Source organism: Capricornis sumatraensis, chromosome X (assembly GCF_032405125.1).
Source record: "Capricornis sumatraensis isolate serow.1 chromosome X, serow.2, whole genome shotgun sequence".
Taxonomy (NCBI): domain Eukaryota; kingdom Metazoa; phylum Chordata; class Mammalia; order Artiodactyla; family Bovidae; genus Capricornis; species Capricornis sumatraensis.
In genome coordinates, this window is record NC_091092.1 from 57,950,545 (window position 1) to 57,970,494 (window position 19,950).

The 19,950-nt window shown below is 45.0% G+C and overlaps 1 protein-coding gene across 3 annotated transcripts in view; it reads right to left on the minus strand.

The window, feature by feature from the left end:
* The window catches only part of CD99L2 (CD99 molecule like 2), a 119,261-nt gene that overhangs the window by 3,169 nt on the left and 96,142 nt on the right, over positions 1-19,950 (minus strand). Inside the window, exons 3-7 of one of the 3 annotated variants that reach the window (XM_068962874.1) lie at positions 18,689-18,757; positions 18,476-18,559; positions 16,323-16,388; positions 4,401-4,439; positions 4,147-4,266 (exon numbers count right to left, since the gene is read on the minus strand). In XM_068962874.1, coding sequence (XP_068818975.1) covers positions 4,147-4,266; positions 4,401-4,439; positions 16,323-16,388; positions 18,476-18,559; positions 18,689-18,757 — 378 coding nt within the window. The remainder of the gene's footprint in view (positions 1-4,146; positions 4,267-4,400; positions 4,440-16,322; positions 16,389-18,475; positions 18,560-18,688; positions 18,758-19,950) is intronic. The other 2 variants (XM_068962875.1, XM_068962876.1) reach the window with 2 other exon arrangements.

The window sequence follows — 19,950 nt, forward strand, 5'->3', positions numbered from 1 at the left end:
GTGTGGCTAGTTAGCAGGTGTGGTCAGCGCTCACTTGGGCCGGCAAGGCTGATGGATGAGCAGGCACACGGAGGGGCGCCCTGGGCCTCCCGACTGGGTGCTCAGATGCCAAGCTGGCATGTGCCACACTGTCTTCTGCCCATGGGTAGTGCTCTGGTTGCTCCTCAGGGATGACTACCGGTGGGCATCTGAGTCCTAGAGAGGGCCTCCACCCCAGCCCCAGCACCTCTTGAGACACAGCCACGCCCAAATGCCCATGTGTATCGGGGAAAAGGAAAGATGGTTGTGAGTGCCAGGGAACAGGATGGGGTGGAGCGAGGTGAGGAGACAAGAGCAGCATGGAGGGGAGGGAGGAGGGGGGTGGGTGATGAAGGGCAGACACCAAAGCAGAAGGGGACAATGAGAAAGTCAGAGCACGTCGTTACCTTGACCTTCTGCTGCATCTGAAGGCAAGACACAAAACTTAGGACCCTGGAGCAAAAACCCAGCCCCTGGCAACAAGCCAGGTGGGCTTTCCACGCAACACACTGACCCTTGGTGCTGGAGGGCAGAGACAGGGGAAGCAGAGGGTCCCCAAGGCCAGGACCTGTTTGGTGGCTGGAGAGACTGCAACACCCCGAGCACCAAGGCAGGGTCAGGCCCTCCTAGCAGTCATGTGCTGTTCCCCGGGGCATCCCCGTGCACCGGGTGCAGAGTGGCTTCTGCTTGGCCTTCTCCGACTTACTTCCCTGTGTGAGTGGCTGAGGCTTAACAGAAAGGGTGGGGATGGGAGATGCTAAGTAATGGCTTCTCAGGGGATTGACCCCCACACACATCCACAGGGCTCCTCCTGATGCTACCCCAACACAGAGGCCAGGGACACTTCAGTGGATGAAACACACACATAGGCACCCATAGGTGTCGACAGTTCAGAGTGATGGGATGGGGTGGTGACACAGAAACCAGCAAGCCCCCATCCCACGCCATGGGCTGCACAGTGGGTCAGCAGAGGGTGCTGTGGCAGCAGGCAAGACAGACATCCTCCCACAGGCTGGAGGGCAGGAAGGCGGCCTGGGAGGGTGTCCCAGGCCCAAAGGATGAAAGCTGCTAGGGGAGGAGAGGGCATGTCAGACAGGGTGCTGGAGAGAGCGGTGCATCCTCAGGGAAGTCAGTGCAGCTGTGCAGAAGGGCTTCTGGGGACACGGACCACAGGGAGAGAGCAGAAGGGATGTGGATGGAACCATACCATGAAGGGCTTTGAACGTCAAGCTCAGGGGCTGGATCAGAGGCACATGGGAGGTCCAGGGGGAGCAGTCCCTGCACACTTGAAACAGGGCCCGTGGGCTGTTCAGAGCAGAGAGAAGTGGCAGGGAGCCCAGGGCAGGCGGGGGAAGGAGCTGATGGAACTGCCCAGATGTAGGACAAGGAGACTTGGCAACGGAGCAGAGCACAAGCCCCAGGAACGGGGACCCCTCTGATGTCACATCGGGGGGACAGAAGGACCCAGGAGGGCCAGAGGGATTCATAAGGGGAGGCATGGACACAGGAGCAGATGCAACTTACAGCTCTGGAAGAAGATGTTGCTAGCACAGGGGACAGACACAGAAGCAAGAGGGGGCCTTTTTCAGATGTGGAGGATGCTCTGAACTCGGTTTCCTTCAAAGGAAACCGGGGCTGATGATGGTACTCGCAGGAGGGTGTGGTTTCAGCCACGACAAAGACATCACTGACAGACTGAAGGGAAAGGACTGGGGGGCCAGCCCTCAGATCAAGTGGGAGGCTGGGAGAGGCCCACAGGTTCCGTGAGCTTCCTGGGAGCCCCTGTCAGCCCTCCAAGCATGCTGGCTTCCCTGGGCCAGGACCCCCAGCACATGGCCCAGCAACACCCTAACCCCTAGAGCCCCCCACCGCCCGAGAGAGATCACATCTACGTCCTGCCACCTCAGTATCACAGGTTTATTGTCCCCCAAATGCTGTACAGTTCACTGATTTCTGTGTACCAAAGCCTTCATATTCTCACATTTTTTGGGTTTTGACTGCTAATCCAACTAGCGGAAACTTGCACCTCTTTGTTTTAGGAAACAAGTGGGAAAATAATGTACTTTCACCTGAGTGCCTCTGCAGAGACAGACACAATCTAGACATCTATTCAGTTTGGAAATCAACCTCTCTCATCCTCCCTGTTGCTACCTACCAGCACTCTTTCCTTCTGGATTTATCGCTTCCCATGTGCACTGAGTTCCTTCAACAGTCCCTTCAGCTGCTGTCTCATCTACAAACTGAAGGTACCCGCCATGATGCCCCGTCAGGAGGTGGTGGTGCTTGGGGCAGTGATCCAGGCTGAGCAGGGTCAGGCACTGGTGAGCATGGGAAGCCATTCTGACTCTGACTGCAGGCCCAGCTTTTACTTCTTCTCTTATCCAACATGCAATTTCAAGTCTCCAAGCCACCCAGTGGCCCCTGAGCCATCTGGCCAAATTCTGCTGTGGGCATGTCTTTGATGAACCATGGATTGCGCTCATCTCACTGTTAGAGTTACAATGCTGAACTGGGGTGAATTGTGACCCCCAAAGCCTCTGTCCATGTCCTCATCCCTGGAACCTGTGGATGTGACCTTATTCAGGAAAAGGGTCTTTGCAGATGTGACTAAGTTAAGGATCTCAAGACGAGATCGCCCTGGATTTAGGGTGCGGCCCACAGTCAATGACGAGTACCCTTTTAAGAGACAGAAGATGACACAGTCACAGAGATTGGAGTGATGTGGCCATAAGCCAAAGGATGCTTGGGGTTACCAAAAGCTGGGAGAGGAAGAAAGGATCTCCCCCTACAGCCTTCAGATGGAACCAGTGCTGTTGCCACCTTGATCTTGAACTTCTGACCTCCAGACCATGAGACAATAGGTTTGTTGTTTTAAGCTGCTTGTTTGCTTTTGAGCTGGGACAAGTGATAGCTCTAAGGGCAACCCCACCTGCAGTTCTGTACTCCTTCTGACTGTTCACACCACTCTACACAACCAAGCCCTGGAGCTATAGCAGGGCAGCCATGAACAGCTCTGCAGGTTGTGCACTGAGACACGTGCTGTCCCTGGGGTACTCCCGTGCACAGCCTGCAGAGCTGTATGCCGTGGCCCCGGTCATGGACATTGTATAAGAGTAGAAGCACCAAATGTCATGGCCAGATGGAAAATCAGACTGGAGACATTGGCAATAGCTACACGCAAAGCATTCTAGGACCCAAGTCCATTTCCTGGGAAGCTCAGCTCCAGGCTAGAATTAAGGGCAGAGGCCCAGAGCAAGGACAGGGCAAACTTCACAGGAGATGGTCCTGAGCCGCAGGAAAGAGGGAAACTATGGCTGAGTCAGGTTCCCTTACTTGAACTAAAGATTTCCCATCTTCAACCAGAGACACACTCTGCGCACAGCAATACATCAACACCGTGCTTGTAAAACAACTGAGTGTGGTCTTGTTCGCCCTCAATGGCATCCCTGTATGGATCCCTTAACACAGGGTGCCTGTAGGCGGGCTACTGACACAGATTCCATCTGTAACTATTCCATTCACACACCATGGACAGACTCACGCTACAACCTAGAATGACAGCCACCAATATGACAAAACTCTTCCTCTTGCATTCCTATTCCTTTCAAACAATTCAGGATTCCATGTATTTTAAGATTCTGTGGCTCACAGGGGAGGAGCAGGGGCACCCGGGCAGCAGCCAGCTGCTCCTTGGGATCCAAGAAGGAAGGAAGGGTCGCCAGGGTGAGGAGTGGGCTGGCAGGCCCAACAATGCTGCCTGCTGGGACTCAGAGGTCTGGGGGACATCTGCCTCCTGTCGCCAAAGGCCCCATCTCCCCTTGGGCAAGATCCGAAGCCACATAGAAATCCAGAGGCTCTTTCCTGTTCTACGAGAAGCCTGGTGGTCACCCTTGGAAGACCGAGGTCATTGGGCCCACCCCAATCCTCTCTTCCAGGCTGGTTTATACTTCAGTTCAGCCTAGGTCTGTCTCCAAGGGCTTTAAAAAGCACAGCCCCACCTCCACCTCACCCCAGGGAAGTCTGCTGAATCTCAGCTTGCTCAGAGTGCTGCCTTCTCCTCCTCCAAAGCCCTGGCCCTCTGTTCATCTTCTGCTGTGGGAGGGCATGGCCGCAGGTGGGTCCACTTACGCTGTATGCTGAAGCAGAACTTCTTCTGCTGGTAGGAGATGTAACTGGATACAGCACCGATCAGCGCCATGGCCAGAGCACTGGCCACACCGGCAATGGTGCCAGTCTCTGCCGACATTCCTGGGCAGAGGGTGGGTGGGGAGGCACGGAGAGAGGTGGCCGTCAAAGGAAGGTTGGGAAGACTGCCCAGAGACCCAGGCAGCCAGCAGTGTCCCCCTGTGGTTTCCACAAAAACCTCAGGATTCCCAACTCACCAGAGTCAGAGTTGTCCCCGCCACCATACTGGCCACCACCTGCATAAAGGACAAAAGCAGTCAGTGTCCCCTGTGACCACCAGCTCAGGGTCGGGAGTGACAGTCCCTTCCTGACTCGCTGAGACCCCTCTTCATCTCTGCCCCAGGGGACTTCGCCCTGACTACAGCAAGACCAGCTTCCTTATGCCTGCCACCTGCCCAAGCTGAGGGGGAGCTTTTTATTTTTGAAACGAGTGACCGTGCACTGAGAACATGTAGTATCCTGACTCTACATGCAGCACTGCCATACACAGGGGCAGGTGCCCCCTGCAACCATCCACAACACCCCACGGAGTGAAGGTGCACAGGTGAGGGATCTGCCAGCAGGTGGCAGAGCTGAGCTCATGCCGGGCAAGCCTGACTAAATGCCAACACTGTGGGTCCTGTGCACCTAGTGCCTCCGGTAACATAAATTTACTGTTTGTCTAATTACAGAATCACGGTTATGTAAAAGTTTGTTTTAAAAAAGGATGAAAGACTAGTATAAAAACAATTCATCATCCTACTATTCAAAGAGATTTATGGTTAATATTTCAATTTCCTTTCCTCTTGTGCTTAGCCCTTTTACATGCTTTTCTTCAAATTCAGATGCTTCTACTCCGGTAACTTAGGTACACAGGATTAAGTGATAATCAAGAGCTTTTTAAGGCCATCTACTTCTAGCTTGGCATATAGTGTGAGTTGTTTGTGGAACACAAAACAATGCAAGCTGACAATCCCTTATCTAGGATTTTGAAATTCAAAAAGCTCTGAAATATCACAGAGATGGAGAACAGATTAGTGGTTGACAGGGGTTAGGGAGAGTGAAGAGTGGCTCTGATTAAAAAAGAAAAACGGGAAGGACCTTTGCAGTGACAGCACTGTTCTCTTGATTGCAGTGGTGGTCACAAAAACTTAAACGTGGTTGAATTTCAGAGAACATACACACACACCAGCACACATACAGCCCAGACAGCAGCTCCCTGACAAGCAAGGGATACCATTTAGGACATTTAATTAGCCCTGAGCGCTCTTTCCTGGGTGCCCTATTCATCTCAGAACACAAGCTCATTAATGAAGGGAGACTGTACTCCCAGAGCCCAGGGTTCTTGGGGGAAACCGCTCTCGGATGCTGGAGGCAACGACCTTTGACATTTCCTTCACCAATCAAAGACTCTGGGTGGGGGGCTGTAGGTTCACGAATTATAACAAATGTACCCCCTGTTTGGGATGTTGCTAATGGAGAGACTGTGGGTGTATGGGGGTATGGGAACTCTGTACAATGTTCAGTTTTGCTGTGAAACTGCTCTAAAAAATAAAGTCTATTTTTAAAAATAAGAATCTTGAGGGAAAAAATGAGATTTGCTATGTTCCCACCTGGGGCTGAATCCTTGAGTCAAATGTGTTTCATGGACATCCCTGATTGGATATGAATGAGTCTTTACAAAACAAGGAGCACCAGCATTTTCAAAAACAGTATCACTGCTGTTGGAGAAAGCAGACCAGAGAGCAGGACACGAGTCACCCTGTATGTTAACAAGTCAGCAACGAGGTAGCCTGTGAGGGCTTGGAGTCTAGCTGCACTGGCCCATCGCTGCTCCCTCCTTCTGTGCTCAAGGTGGCCATCGTCAAGGGCAGTGGTGAGCCCCCACACGGATGTCCTCTGCTGACATGTTCACATCACTAGATTTCCAGGTAAAAAGTGAAACTGAAGTCGCTCAGTTGTGCCCAACTCTTTGCAACCCAGTGGACTGTAGCCTACCAGGCTCCTCCATCCATGGGATTCTCCAGGCAAGAATACTGGAGTGGGTTGCCATTTCCTTCTCCAAGGGATCTTCCCGGCCCAGGGATCAAACCCAGGTCTCCTGCATTGCAGGCAGATACTTTACCCTCTGAGCCATCAGGGAAGCCCAGGAATGAGCAACTCTACCCACTCTTTCTTTCACCTTGAACTGGAATGAAGCTGAGTGTTCCCCAGTCTCTCTTTCCTTCTTAATTCTTGATCATAAGAATCCACAACAACTTGTACCTCATGATCTGTATGGCCATGAGCTATGAGGGTGTTACTTGAAAAGAAAACTGGAGGCCCCCTGCCAAACCTGCCTAGAGGGGCATGCAGAGGGAATACAGGGCTTCCCTTGGATGTCAAAGAGATACAAATGCTCAATTCTGTAGTCTAGGAATTCCTATCTGACCTCAGTTATTGGACAAAAGCATTCTTCTAAAAAGATGACAAGCAAATGGTATTCCCTTCTCAAAAACAAACCCACGTGATCATGTGATCACATCCTGTGGGTGACCTATTGCTCAGACGGGCACATGGGCTGAGATACTGTGAGGGTAAAGAACAATCGGAAAACAAAACTGCAGTCATTCTAGCTCCTTCCACCACTTCCAATTCCATGAATCTGAAGTGAACTTGGCCACAAAGGCTTGCCATTGAAGTTAGCCAAGCCAATGTCATGGTTTTGATCCCTGTTTGACTACTGAGCTCTGTTTACTTCCTCTGAGCACAGGCTGAATCCACTTTCTTTACAAAAGGCATACCATGCAAAAAATGCTATTGGGACAACCAATGACCCACTGGCATAACAGATTTATCCAAACCAACACTACCCATGGAAATAAGTTTCCAATAAATATAAAATAGATGAAGCAATAGAAGCACTAGAAGAAAATGTGCAACAACATTTATATTGTCTTGGGGTAGGGAACGACTTTCTAAACCTGGCCCTCAAGCTTGGAGCCTGAAATCGGAAAGATCATACCAAAAGTAAAAACTTCACTATTAAAAGCATAAGAAACAAAAGGGGAAAATGGCTAAACTTCAAAATCAACAAACTTTGTACTTCATAACCTATCATCAAGAAAGGGAAAGACAATCCATGGAATGGAAGAAAACAATGGCAAATTCTATATCTGATAAGGGATGAATATTGAGAATAAAGAAATTCTACAACTCAGTAAAAAGGCAAAGAATTCTGTTTTAAAATGAACAAAGAAAATGAAGACATTTCTCCAGAGAGATATTCAAATAGCCAATAAACACATGAAAAGATGCTCAGCACCATTAGCTACCAGGGAAATGCAATCAAACCCATGGTGAGATACCACTTCACACACATTAGGATGGCTAGAATCTAAAAAAGGTAAATAAGTGTTAGTAAGGATGTGAAGAAAATGGATCTTTCATAGAGTGCTGATGGGAATGTAATATGGTACAGCTGCTGTGGAAAACAGGTTGGTGGTTCCTCCCAAAGGTAAACACAAAGAGTTACCATGAGGCTGGACAATTTCACTTCTAGATGTGTATACCCAAGAGAAGTGAAAACACATGACCACACAAAAACTGGTATGCTGATTTCATCATAGCATTAGTTGTAAAAGCAAAAAAGCAGAAACAATATAAAGGTTCATCAAGTGATGAATGGGTAAATAACATGTTTTCACAAGGTATAAAAAGGGATTAATAATCCCTAACATAAAAGGAGCCCATACACATAAATGAGTAGAAAATGGGGCAACAGGCATGAACAGGCAATTCACATAATATAGTAAGAGTGTCTAATAAGACAGAGGTGAAATGTTTCATGTCTTGGATTCAAAGAAATGGAAAATTTAAACAAGACAGAATTTTGCACAGGACTTCCCTGGTGGCTCAGACCGTAAAGCGTCTGCCTACAATGCGGGAGATCAGGGTTCAGTCCCTAGGTCAGGAAGATCTCCTGGAGAAGGAAATGGCAACCCACTCCAGTATTCTTGCCTGGAAAATCTCATGGATGGAGGAGCCTGGTAGGCTACAGTCCATGGAGTTGTAAAGAGTCAGATACGATTCAGCTATTTCACTTCACTAATCTGCAAAGATAACAAAATTAACATATCCAATAAAGATGAGTATATGAGCAAACAGGAAACTGTTTACTTCTTAGTGGTGGAAATGGCAGCTGGTATAATTGTCATGCAAAACCATTTTGTAGTACACTCAAAGAGTTGCATGTTTAAAAATTTACACTTCCAGTGACCCAGCAGTTCAAGTTCTAGGAATTTATCTGACACACAATTATGGTTGTGTGCTTTTGGTGATGAGGATGTTCATCACATTACTGTGTATACTAGTAAAAAGCTGCAGGAAAAACCCCTTCTGCACAAATATAGGTCCTCATTTTAAAAAGTCACAGCAAAACATATTATGCAGTAGTTGACATGATATTTTACAGGACTCCTTAATGACAGAAAAAAATATTCAGGTTATTACTGAATTTTTTTAAAAAAAGCTGGTTTTAAAAAGGTTAATACATGCTAGTAAAGTAATGCTCAAAATTCTCCAAGCCAGGGTTCAGCAATACATGAACTGTGAACTTCCAGATGTTCAAGCTGGTTTTAGAAAAGGCAGAGGAACCAGAGATCAAATTGCCAACATCCGCTGGATCATCGAAAAAGCAAGAGAGTTCCAGAAAAACATCTACTTCTGCTTTATGGACTATGCCAAAGCCTTTGACTGTGTGGATCACAATAAACTGTGGAAAATTCTGAAAGAGATGGGAATAGCAGACCATCTGACCTGCCTCTTGAGAGACCTATATGCAGGTCAGGAAGCAACAGTTAGAACTGGACATGGAACAACAGACTGGTTCCAAATAGGAAAAGGAGTACGTCAAGGCTGTATATTGTCACCCTGCTTATTTAACTTCTATGCAGAGTACATCATAAGAAACGCTGGGCTGGGAGAAGCACAAGCTGGAATCAAGATTGCCAGGAGAAATATCAATAACCTCAGATATGCAGATGACACCACCCTTATGGCAGAAAGTGAAGAAGAGCTAAAAAGCCTCTTGATGAAAGTGAAAGAGGAGAGTGAAAAAGTTGGCTTAAAGCTCAACATTCAGAAAACGAAGATCATGGCATCCCTTCCCATCACTTCATTGGAAATAGATGGGGAAACAGTGGAAACAGTGGCAGACTTTATTTTGGGGGGCTCCAAAATCACTGCAGATGGTGACTGCAGCCATGAAATTAAAAGATCCTTACTCCTTGGAAGGAAAGTTATGACCAACCTAGATAGCATATTGAAAAGCAGAGACATTACTTTGCCAACAAAGGTCCGTCTAGTCAAGGCTATGGTTTTTCCAGTAGTCATGTATGGATGTGAGAGTTGGACTGTGAAGAAAGCTGAGCGCTGAAGAATTGATGCTTTTGAACTGTGGTGTTGGAGAAGACTCTTGAGAGTCCCTTGGACTGCAAGGAGATCCAACCAGTCCATGCTGAAGCTGAGACTCCAGTACTTTGGCCACCTCATGTGAAGAGTTGACTCATTGAAAAAGACTCTGATGCTGGGAGGGATTGGGGGCAGGAGAAGGGGATGACAGAGGATGAGATGGCTGGATGGCATCACCGACTTGATGGACGTGAGTGTGAGTGAACTCCAGGAGTTGGTGATGGACAGGGAGGCCTGGTGTGCTGCAATTTATGGGGTCGCAAAGAGTCGGACATGACTGCGGACTTCCCTAGTGGTCCAGTGGTTAAGAATCCACCTGTCAATTCGTGGGACATGGGTTCAACCCCTGGTCTGGGAAGATTCCACATGCCACATGGCAACTAAGCCTGTGCACTGCAACTACTGAAGCCTGTGCACCACAAGAGAAGCCACTGCAGTGAGAAGCCTGCACATCAGAAGTACAGAGTAGCCCCTGCTGGCCGCAACTAGAGAAAGGCTGAATGCAGCACTGAAGACCCAGCACAGCCAAAAATAAATAAATAAATAAATAAATTTTAAAAAAGAAGGTACTGTGTACATATACCCATGAGTATTACTAGTGAGTCTCCATAGATGGGGAAATAAATAAGTATTTTTCATATGATTTTTTTAAGATGTTTAAAAACATGCAAGCCTCATGCAAATCCATCCACCTCTACTTGCTTACAACTGGAGGAACAGTTCAAAGAGGCTATTTCACAGGTCACTGATAGGATCTTCATTTTCACGGACAGTATGTTTTGCATCCTCACTTGCCTTCTGAGTTCACAATTTTACATCACAACTACATACCAAAGAGTCTAGATTTGCCTTCTGTTGCACTAGAAAATCCCTGGTACAACATATTTCAAACTGCAATTTACTCTTACTAGGGACAATTCATCCCACTACCCCCCTTTTCCCTCTTGGTATCCATACATTTTTCTCTATGTCTCTATCTCTGTTTTGCAAGTAGGATCATCTATACCATTTCTCCACATTCCACATATACACATTAATATACAATGTGTTTCTCTTTCTGACTTACTTTACTCTGTATAAGTCTCTAGGTCCATCCATGTCTCTACAAATGACCCAATTTTGTTCCCTTTTATGGCTGCTGTTGTTTAGTCATTAAATTGTATCTGACTCTTTGTGACTCCATGGACTACAGCGTGCCAGGCTTTCTTGTTCTCCACTGTCTCCCTGAGTTTGCTCAAACTCATGTGCATTGAGTCACTCATGCAATCTAACTGTCTCATCCTCTGCCACCTTCTTCTGCTGCCCTCAATCTTTTCCAGAAGAAGGAAAGCATCAGCAGGGTCTTTTCCAATGAGTTGGCTCTTCACATCAAGTAGCCAAAGTATTGGAGCTTCAGCATCAGTCCTTCCAATGAATATTCAGGGATGATTTCCTTTGGGATTGATTGGTCTAATCTCAAGAGTCTTCTCCAGCACAGTAATTCGAAACCATCAATTCTTTGGCCTTCAGCCTTCTTTAAGGTCCAATTCTGACATCTGTGTACATGACTACTGTAAAATGTATAGCTGTGACTATATGAACCTTTGTTGGCAAAGTGATGTCTGTGCTTTTTATGGCTTTTTTATGGCTTCAGTTCAGTTCAGTTCAGTTGCTCAGTCGTGTCTGACTCTTTGCAACCCCATGAACCATAGCACGCCAGGCCTCCCTGTCCATCACCAACTCCTGGAGTTCACCCAAACTCATATTCGTCAAGTTAGTGATGCCATCCAGCCTCTCATCCTCTGTCATCCCCTTCTCCTCCTGCCCCTAGTCCCTCCCAGCATCAGAGTATTTTCCAATGAGTCAACTCTTCGCATCAGGTAGCCAAGATATTGGAGTTTCAGCTTCAGCATCAGTCCTTCCAATGAACACCCACGACTGATCTCCTTTAGAATGGACTGGTTGGATCTCCTTGCAGTCCAAGGGACTCTCAAGAGTCTTCTCCAACACCACAGTTCAAAAGCATCAATTCTTCGGCGCTCAGCTTTCTTCACAGTCCAACTCTCACATCCATACATGACCACTGGAAAAACCATAGCCTTGACTAGACGGACCTTTGTTGGCAAAGTAATGTCTCTGCTTTTCAATATGCTATCTAGGTTGGTCATAACTTTCCTTCCAAGGAGTAAGGGTCTTTTAATTTCATGGCTGCAGTCACCATCTGCAGTGATTTTGGAGCCCCCCAAAATAAAGTCTGCCACTGTTTCCACTGTTTCCCCATCTATTTCCCATGAAGTGATGGGAAGGGATGCCATGATCTTCGTTTTCTGAATGTTGAGCTTTAAGCCAACTTTTTCACTCTCCTCTTTCACTTTCATCAAGAGGCTTTTTAGCTCTTCTTCACTTTCTGCCATAAGGGTGGTGTCATCTGCATATCTGAGGTTATTGATATTTCTCCTGGCAATCTTGATTCCAGCTTGTGCTTCTCCCAGCCCAGCGTTTCTTATGATGTACTCTGCATAGAAGTTTAAAAAGCAGGGTGACAATATACAGCCTTGACGTACTCCTTTTCCTATTTGGAACCAGTCTGTTGTTCCATGTCCAGTTCTAACTGTTGCTTCCTGACCTGCATATAGGTCTCTCAAGAGGCAGGTCAGGTGGTCTGCTATTCCCATCTCTTTCAGAATTTTATGACTTAATGGCATTCAATTGTATATGTGTACCACATCTTTGGGACTTCCCAGGTGGCACTAATGGTAAAGAATCCACTTGCCAGTGCAAGAGACATAAAAGACATAGGTTCGATCCCTGGGTCGGGATGATCCCTTGGAGGAGGGCATGGCAATCCACTCCAATATTCTTGCCTGGAGAATCCCATGGACAGAGGAGCCTGGCAGACTACAGTCCATAGGATTGCAAGCAGTTTTACACAACTGAAGTGACTTAGCCTGCATGCACGCACACCATATCTTAACCACTCATTTGTTGATGGACATTTAGGCTGCTTCCATGTCTTGGCTATGGTAAACAGTGCTGCAACAAACATTGGGGTGAATATGTGTTTTTTTAATTATGGTTTTCTCTGGGTATATGTGATATAGTCACTTTAGAAGATAGCCTGGTGTCTCAGATGGTAAATAATCTGCCTGCAATGAGGGAGACCTGGGTTTGATCCCAGGGTTGGGAAGACCCAATGAAGGAGGGCATGGCAACCTACTCCAGTGTTCTTGCCTGGAAAATCCCCATGGACAGAGAAGTCTGGCAGGCTACAGTCCATGGGGTCACAAAGAGTCAGATATGACTGAGCGACTAAGCACAGGGAAGTTTGTTGTAAGACTAGATTTAACATATGACCAAGCAATTATATACCTAGGTATTTACCTAAGTGGACTGAAAACTTATGTCTGCACAAAAACCTGTATATAAATATTTATAGCAGCTTTATTTATAGTCACCAAAAACTAAATGCAACCAAGATGTCCTTCAACAGGCGAATGGGCAAACTGCGGTACATCTAGACAATGGAATACTATTATAAAGAAATGAGCTATCAACCCATGGAAAAACATAAAGGACCTTCAATGCACATTGCTAAGTGAAATAAGCCAGTCTGTAAAGGTTATATACTGTATGATTCCAGTTATATGACATTCTAGAAAAAGGCAAAGCTCTTGAGATGATAAACAGATTTGTGGTTGCGCTAAGAGAGAATGGATTACGGTTGGGGAAAGACAGTGGCTGAGTACCAAAGGAGTGTATAGAAGAATTTTTATGGTAATAGAACTGTTCTGTATGCTACTTGGGTGGTAGACATATGAGTATATGCATTTGTAAAAATCCATATGAATACATATAACAAGGAATAACCTTTAATGACGTATACAAGCAAAAGAACAAAGCAAAATATCAACCAGGTTAGTGGGAGATGCCAGGATGGAATGTAGACTGTGACAAATGAATGTATCTACATTATAATTGTGTGTAAAAACTGCACTGAATGGAGAGGTAATAAATGAGTTATGTGAGCAACTTTTAACAAATGGTATTTTGACAGACACTATAAGGTAAAGCCTAAAGAAGAAAAACACTGGACTGTAATTGGTAAAGTTGTTTCTCAAGGAGTAAGGATGAACAATTCTGGTTGTGCTATATACATGTATCGTATCAGAACTGAGCAAGTAAGCACATAGTTGATGGATGGTAGGTTTTCCATTGTCAGAGACGGAAGTTAAAGATCAATAAGAAAAGAATACTATGTCTCCAACTGTGATCTACTGCCAAAAGGCTTAAGTCTGAACTCATGTTTAGGTTAACATAGATGCTGATGAATAGATACAGAAATAATTATAGATACATACGTGTATATGGTGTAAAATACATCCATATACTTCCTATTTCATAGGCCTGCCCAGTTTAAGGGTTTAGAAGTAGCAACATCCCACTAAAGAATATACTGAACATCCAGATCTTGGTTTCTAATTCTCTTCCTCAGTGGGAAGAGAATGACATACCAAACTGGAAGCCCAAGGAAACGGACCCAGCAGGCAGCAGTATTTAGGAAGAAGAAGTGAATGAGACCAAGAAAGTGGGAGAGTGCCAGGAAGGACCCAGAAATAAAGAATGTGGAGAACGAGGTGGTCAGCAAAGTATGTTGCAGAGGTCACATGGGGCAGAGGGCTGTGACCACCAAGAAGTCACTGGAGATGAAAGAGCAGCTCTGGGGAAATGGGAGTAGAGGCTTGCATACACTGAGGAACAGACCACATAGGGGACAATCAGGAGATGCAGTCAGTGAAAATACTAGGAGGAGGCTGATGGCACCAGAGCTGATGGGACCTGCTGATGAGAGATTGTCTGTTTTCCCTACAGGGCCATTAGAAATGTTTTCTTGAGAAAAAATATATAACAGATAACACACTACTTCAGAAATACACTCCCAAATTATGGTTGAGTCTAAATGCTAAAACTCAAGGTTAGAAAATTCATTACTTAGGATTGTTTTATATTGAAGATCAACATTTATTTAAATGTAATGTTTTATCTTCATACATGGCATTAGCATGTTTGCATAGAGGAGAGTGTATGAGAATTTCATCATGTTCTTATCATAACCTATGTTTCAGTTCCACACTCATTTTTTTTTGCCCAGACTCTCTACTTTCTTTTGTCTGACACCTATGACAGAGGGTATAACTTATGCTAACAATTGATTATCCTTTACAAGAGAAGTTCAAATATGAGCCTAATTAAAGAATTTCCTAACACTTCTTCCGTGCTAATAAGGAAATCCCCTGACATGTCACTCAGACTTTCATTTGTGTGCATGCTTACACACGCTGCTACCGCTCTCTTCTCACCATCTGGAAATACCATTTGTCACTGGGAGTAATTGGCCAATTTGCTGGGTTTGCCCTTTAAATGTTCCATGTTCTCCTGACACCTGTGAGTTTCATTTAGAGGTTTTCAGAGCTTTTTATTCAAAATGGAACTGTTTGGAAAGGTGTTCTGAAGGACTGATTTGACTACAGTATCCTTTAATCAGAAGACAACACTGTTCCCACATGAAAGGCCACACAGCCTGAACTATGGGGAATGTAGCAGGCTGACACTAGATATACTCATGACATGTTACACTCAGAATTTGTTATACTCACAACCACAGTCTCAACCACAACAGGGAATCACCACAAAATGCTACAGCCACAACTTAGCATCACAACATGTTACCATCACAATTACAACTGTAAAAATTTCCATTAATGATGAGTTATAACATCACCAAAACAGGTTACAACTGCAAGTAATTTTGCCACATCAAGTCTGGCTAACACTGTCTCCATACTAAGGTCAGATCTTGACAACATATTAAGATTAAAGGTTTAAATCTTTGCATGACTTGAGGGGAATGAAAAGTATCTGGCCTTGGAGGAGGGTATCACTATGAAGGGCTGACAGGAGGTGGTTTCTCTGTGGTGATAGAACAGTTCTGCGTCCTGACTATAGTTACAGTTACTCAAATCTACCTGTGATAAAATGTCATTGACACATAAGTGCATGTGTACACATACACACAACTCACACACACACGAGTATATACAAAATCTGATGAAATCTGAGTAAGGTCTATATATGACTTAATAACAGCAATGTACCAGTGTCGGCTTCCTGGTTTTGACAATGTAACTATAGTTTTGTTAGGATATCAGGAGAAGCTGGTTGAAGGGTACACAGGAATTCTCCTGAACAATTTATTTATTTAGTTTTACAACTTCTTGTGAGCCTTAAACTATTTCAAAATCAAAAGATATTTTAAAATATATTTGACTTGCTATGGGTGTCTTAAAAATAATTCTTCTCATGATGAGATTCGCTCCTCCCATCCCAAGAGTGACAGGCTCCCCAGGTTGGGAAGGCTGTGCCCAACAAGTCCCTGACTTCAGGTACAATAACTGGTGCCAACTGGCAAATGGCATCTGCTAGTATGGACACATTATCCTGTGCAGTGCCGTGGCTTAAGGAACATCAGGGGAAATATGTGGCTTTTAGTCATGTAAATTAGTCTTGTAAATCCCCCTCCCCCCACAGCTGCACAGCCTACATCATTCCAAGTGAAGCCCCAGAGGCTGGCTGAGAACCACTCTTCCAACCTGGCTGCTGTGTAATCCTGTCTTTAGTGAGAATAAGGCATTTGGACAAATCGATGCTCCTACCTTTACCCTTGTCAGGTTTGTAGTCACCACCCCCTACTATGTCTTCAAGATCCTTGTCTGAAAAACCTGGAGAAAACGAAACACACATCTCAATTCCCAAAAACATTTCTCAGTGACAAGAAATCTGTTACTTAATGTTGTCTAACATACCCAGAAAGTGATTGCCACTGAACAAGGTTTGTGATGAATGCAGTAGGCAAGACTCTCAAGGGGCCCCCAGAATCCCTCCCCAACAGTGTATACACCCCAGCATCCCCTGACTTTGAATGCAGGGGGACCATGCACGGTATAGCTTCACCCCATGCATATAATGCTGGTGCTGCTGCTAAGTCGCTTCAGTCATGTCCGACTCTGTGCGACCCCATAGACGGCAGCCTACCAGACTCTTCTGTCCCTGGGATTCTCCAGGCAAGAACACTGGAGTGGGTTGCCATTTTGATATTATATGCTGAGATGAAGGGACTCTACAGTAACCAGATCAGTTTGACTTCACATTAATCAAAAGAGAGACTTTCCTGGGGGGCTTGAACTTAATCGAGTGAGCCCTTCAAAACACAGCTGACACCTTCCTGAGGTCACACACTAGAAGCAATAGACTGTCTTCCTCTCCCCCACCTCCACCCCTGCCCAATTTCCCTACTCTCCCCATCTCATCTCTGTTTTTCTCCTGGTGGCTTTAAAGAAGCAAGAAACCATTCATTCTAGAACTGCAAGGATAATGGTTCTCTCCCAATAAGCATATGAGCTTGGATGACAACCCAAGATCAGCTGAGACCCCAGACCCAGATGACACTATGACTGCAGCTGCCTGAGGCCCTGAAGAGAAAACTCAGCTTAGCTGTTGCTGAACTCCTCACCAAAGGAAACCATTTGTGATAATCTGTTATGCAACAATAGAAAACTAATCAAGGAAACCAAAAAAAGCTATTTTATTATAGCTCAACCATTGAGTACACATCTTTTAACATTCTGTGTGATGAAATGGGAAGCATGCTTAAAGCATTTCTATTCCACTCCAAAGTCCTATAGTTGTCTCAAAAAGCACATGTGTGACTGTTTCAATTTTGCTTTGTATTAGCTGCTTTCTGTCATGGAAGATCACTTTTACTAGAAAGAAAGAACGATGTGCTAACTATGGTTATGGCAATTTGAGTATTTGGCAGATGCTTTCTTGAAAATGAATAAAATGGGGCTGTCCCTTTAAAAAATACCACTGGCAATATTTGTTAAAATTTCAAACAAAAAAGAATTTTGAAAAATCTATATCTACCACTGTGAGTTTAACAGCTTTCTAATATGTAAAGACTTTTTCTAATGAGATGGGTGGTGACATTAACAAATGTGAATTTTGGACACTGCATAACGAAATAAGGCATTATTTGAAGCTCAAAAGACCTCAGAACATCAATATTTTCCAAATGACCAAAGTGTAATGCATAAAACCACGAATGGGTAAAAGTTCCATTAAAAGGTATTAGAGAGTCCCTGTGGAATTTAATGAAATCGAGTATGGAAAACTCACTGATATGGTTTCATATTCTACACTGCACTTAACCTATAAGAAACAACCAGTGGTCAAGTTTGGGTGTCTTATCAAAAAAATGATACTAATCAATGATCTGAAAAGTCTATTAAAATATTCTTCCCCTTACAACAGCATATCTATTATGAAGCCAGATCTCCTTCAAATACACAACCATAACAACATATCACAAATGAGTCCATCAGGAAATGTGAGAGTCTAGCTCTTCTACTAAGATACACATTATAGAAATCTGCAAAAGGTACAATGATGCCACTTTTCCTCACTAAGTTGTCTTTTTATCTTGCCATAGTTATTTCTCATAAAATGTGCTATTTATGTTAATATGTGTGTTTATTGTTGTTCATGTTTAATTAATTTTTCTGATTTTAGGTTTAATATAAGATGATAAATATCAATAGATGTGACCCACATCTCAATAGAGATCCTCAATAACTTGGTGAGTCCTGAGACCAAAATGTTTGTCAGCCACTGCTGTCAGGTCCTGCTGGGCCCTGAAGTACCCCCAGCCCTGCCAGGCCAGGAGGAGTAGCTCTGTGGGTTGCTGTACTTAAGGAGCTACACCCTGACCAGAAAGCTACAGTGCTGGCCTGGGCCAACTTGGACTTACCTCCTCCTCCTATACTTGGCTTTTTGCGGTCATGATCACGATCATTTTGATCATCCAAGGCATCAGCCAAGTTAAAATCATCTTCTGCAGGGGGCCCTACAACATAAATGAGAAAGTCAGTTGGTTAAATCATAGGTTACTCATTTGGACACCACCCCACAGCGAGCTCCACGGAATCTTTCTTTTGTGCCCTCCTTAGAACAGCTGTGTTACCTGCAGGCTTTGCTGGAGCTCTGGTCGCTCCAGGTCTCCTGGTTGTGGTGGTGACATGATCCCATCTCTCTAAAAGGGGTAAGGGAGACAGCAAGAGGAGCACATTTAGCAACAACACACAGCAGCCATGGTATGGTCAGGAAGTCACAGCATGAGCTCAGCACTCCTGGTCCTTGAGTCCCCTCCAAGGCCTCTGAGGATGACCAAGAGATGTAGCAAGGTTCAGATGAAACAAGTTCTGCTCACTTTTCTTCAGAGGATGGATGGTGAGATGGACGTGATCCCACATTTGATTAATCTGCTGATTAGTGGAGCTGGGACTTGAGCCCACATCTACAAGAGATGATCACATGCTTCAGGGGGTTCCAGAGCTTGAGCACAACCCCTGAGAGCTCCAAGCCTTGGTTTCCACCACTCTTAACCTGGTACCATAGTCACAGATAACACCACCCAGGGGTGAAGTGACATTATGTTCCCAGTTGAGTATGGGAATGTCTCATAAACTGAAAGTGGTTATAACACCAACAAAATATTTTATATAAGTGTGGTTACTGCTGTAATACTAGGTCTTTCAGCTCAACCATATTCCTTTAAAATTGTGGACTTTTCACATCAATTACATGACATGCCATGCATAATTTTCCAATACTTTCTTTCCTTAAGCAACAAGACTATGCTGTTTAAAAATAGAATAAAATTAGAGGTGGTCCTAAGATGGCGGAGGAATAGGATGGGGAGATCACTTTCTCCCCCACAAATTCATCAAAAGAACATTTGAACGCTGAGTAAATTCCACAAAACAACTTCTGAATACTGGCAGAGGACATCAGGCACCCAGAAAAGCAGCCCATTGTCTTCAAAAGGAGGTAGGAAAAAATATAAAAGACCAAAAAAGAGACAAAAGAGGTAGGGATGGAGCTCCGTCCCAGGAAGGGAGTCTTAAAAAAGAGAGAAGTTTCCAAACACCAGGAAACACTCTTACTGCTGAGTCTGGTGAGCCTTGGAACCACAGAGGGCAACATAACTGGGAGGAAAAATAAATCAATAAATAAAACCCGCAGATTACGTGCCCAATAGTAACTCCCTCAGTGGAGAAACAGCACAGAAGTCTGCATCCGCCACTAGCAAGCAGGGGCTGGGCAGGGAGGCACGGGCTGCATTGCTTAGAGTAAGGACCAGCCTAAATGCCTCAAGGGCAATCTGAGGGAACTAACTGGGGCTAGCTAATCAGATTGTGGGAGAGCTACCACGCGAAAAGCCCT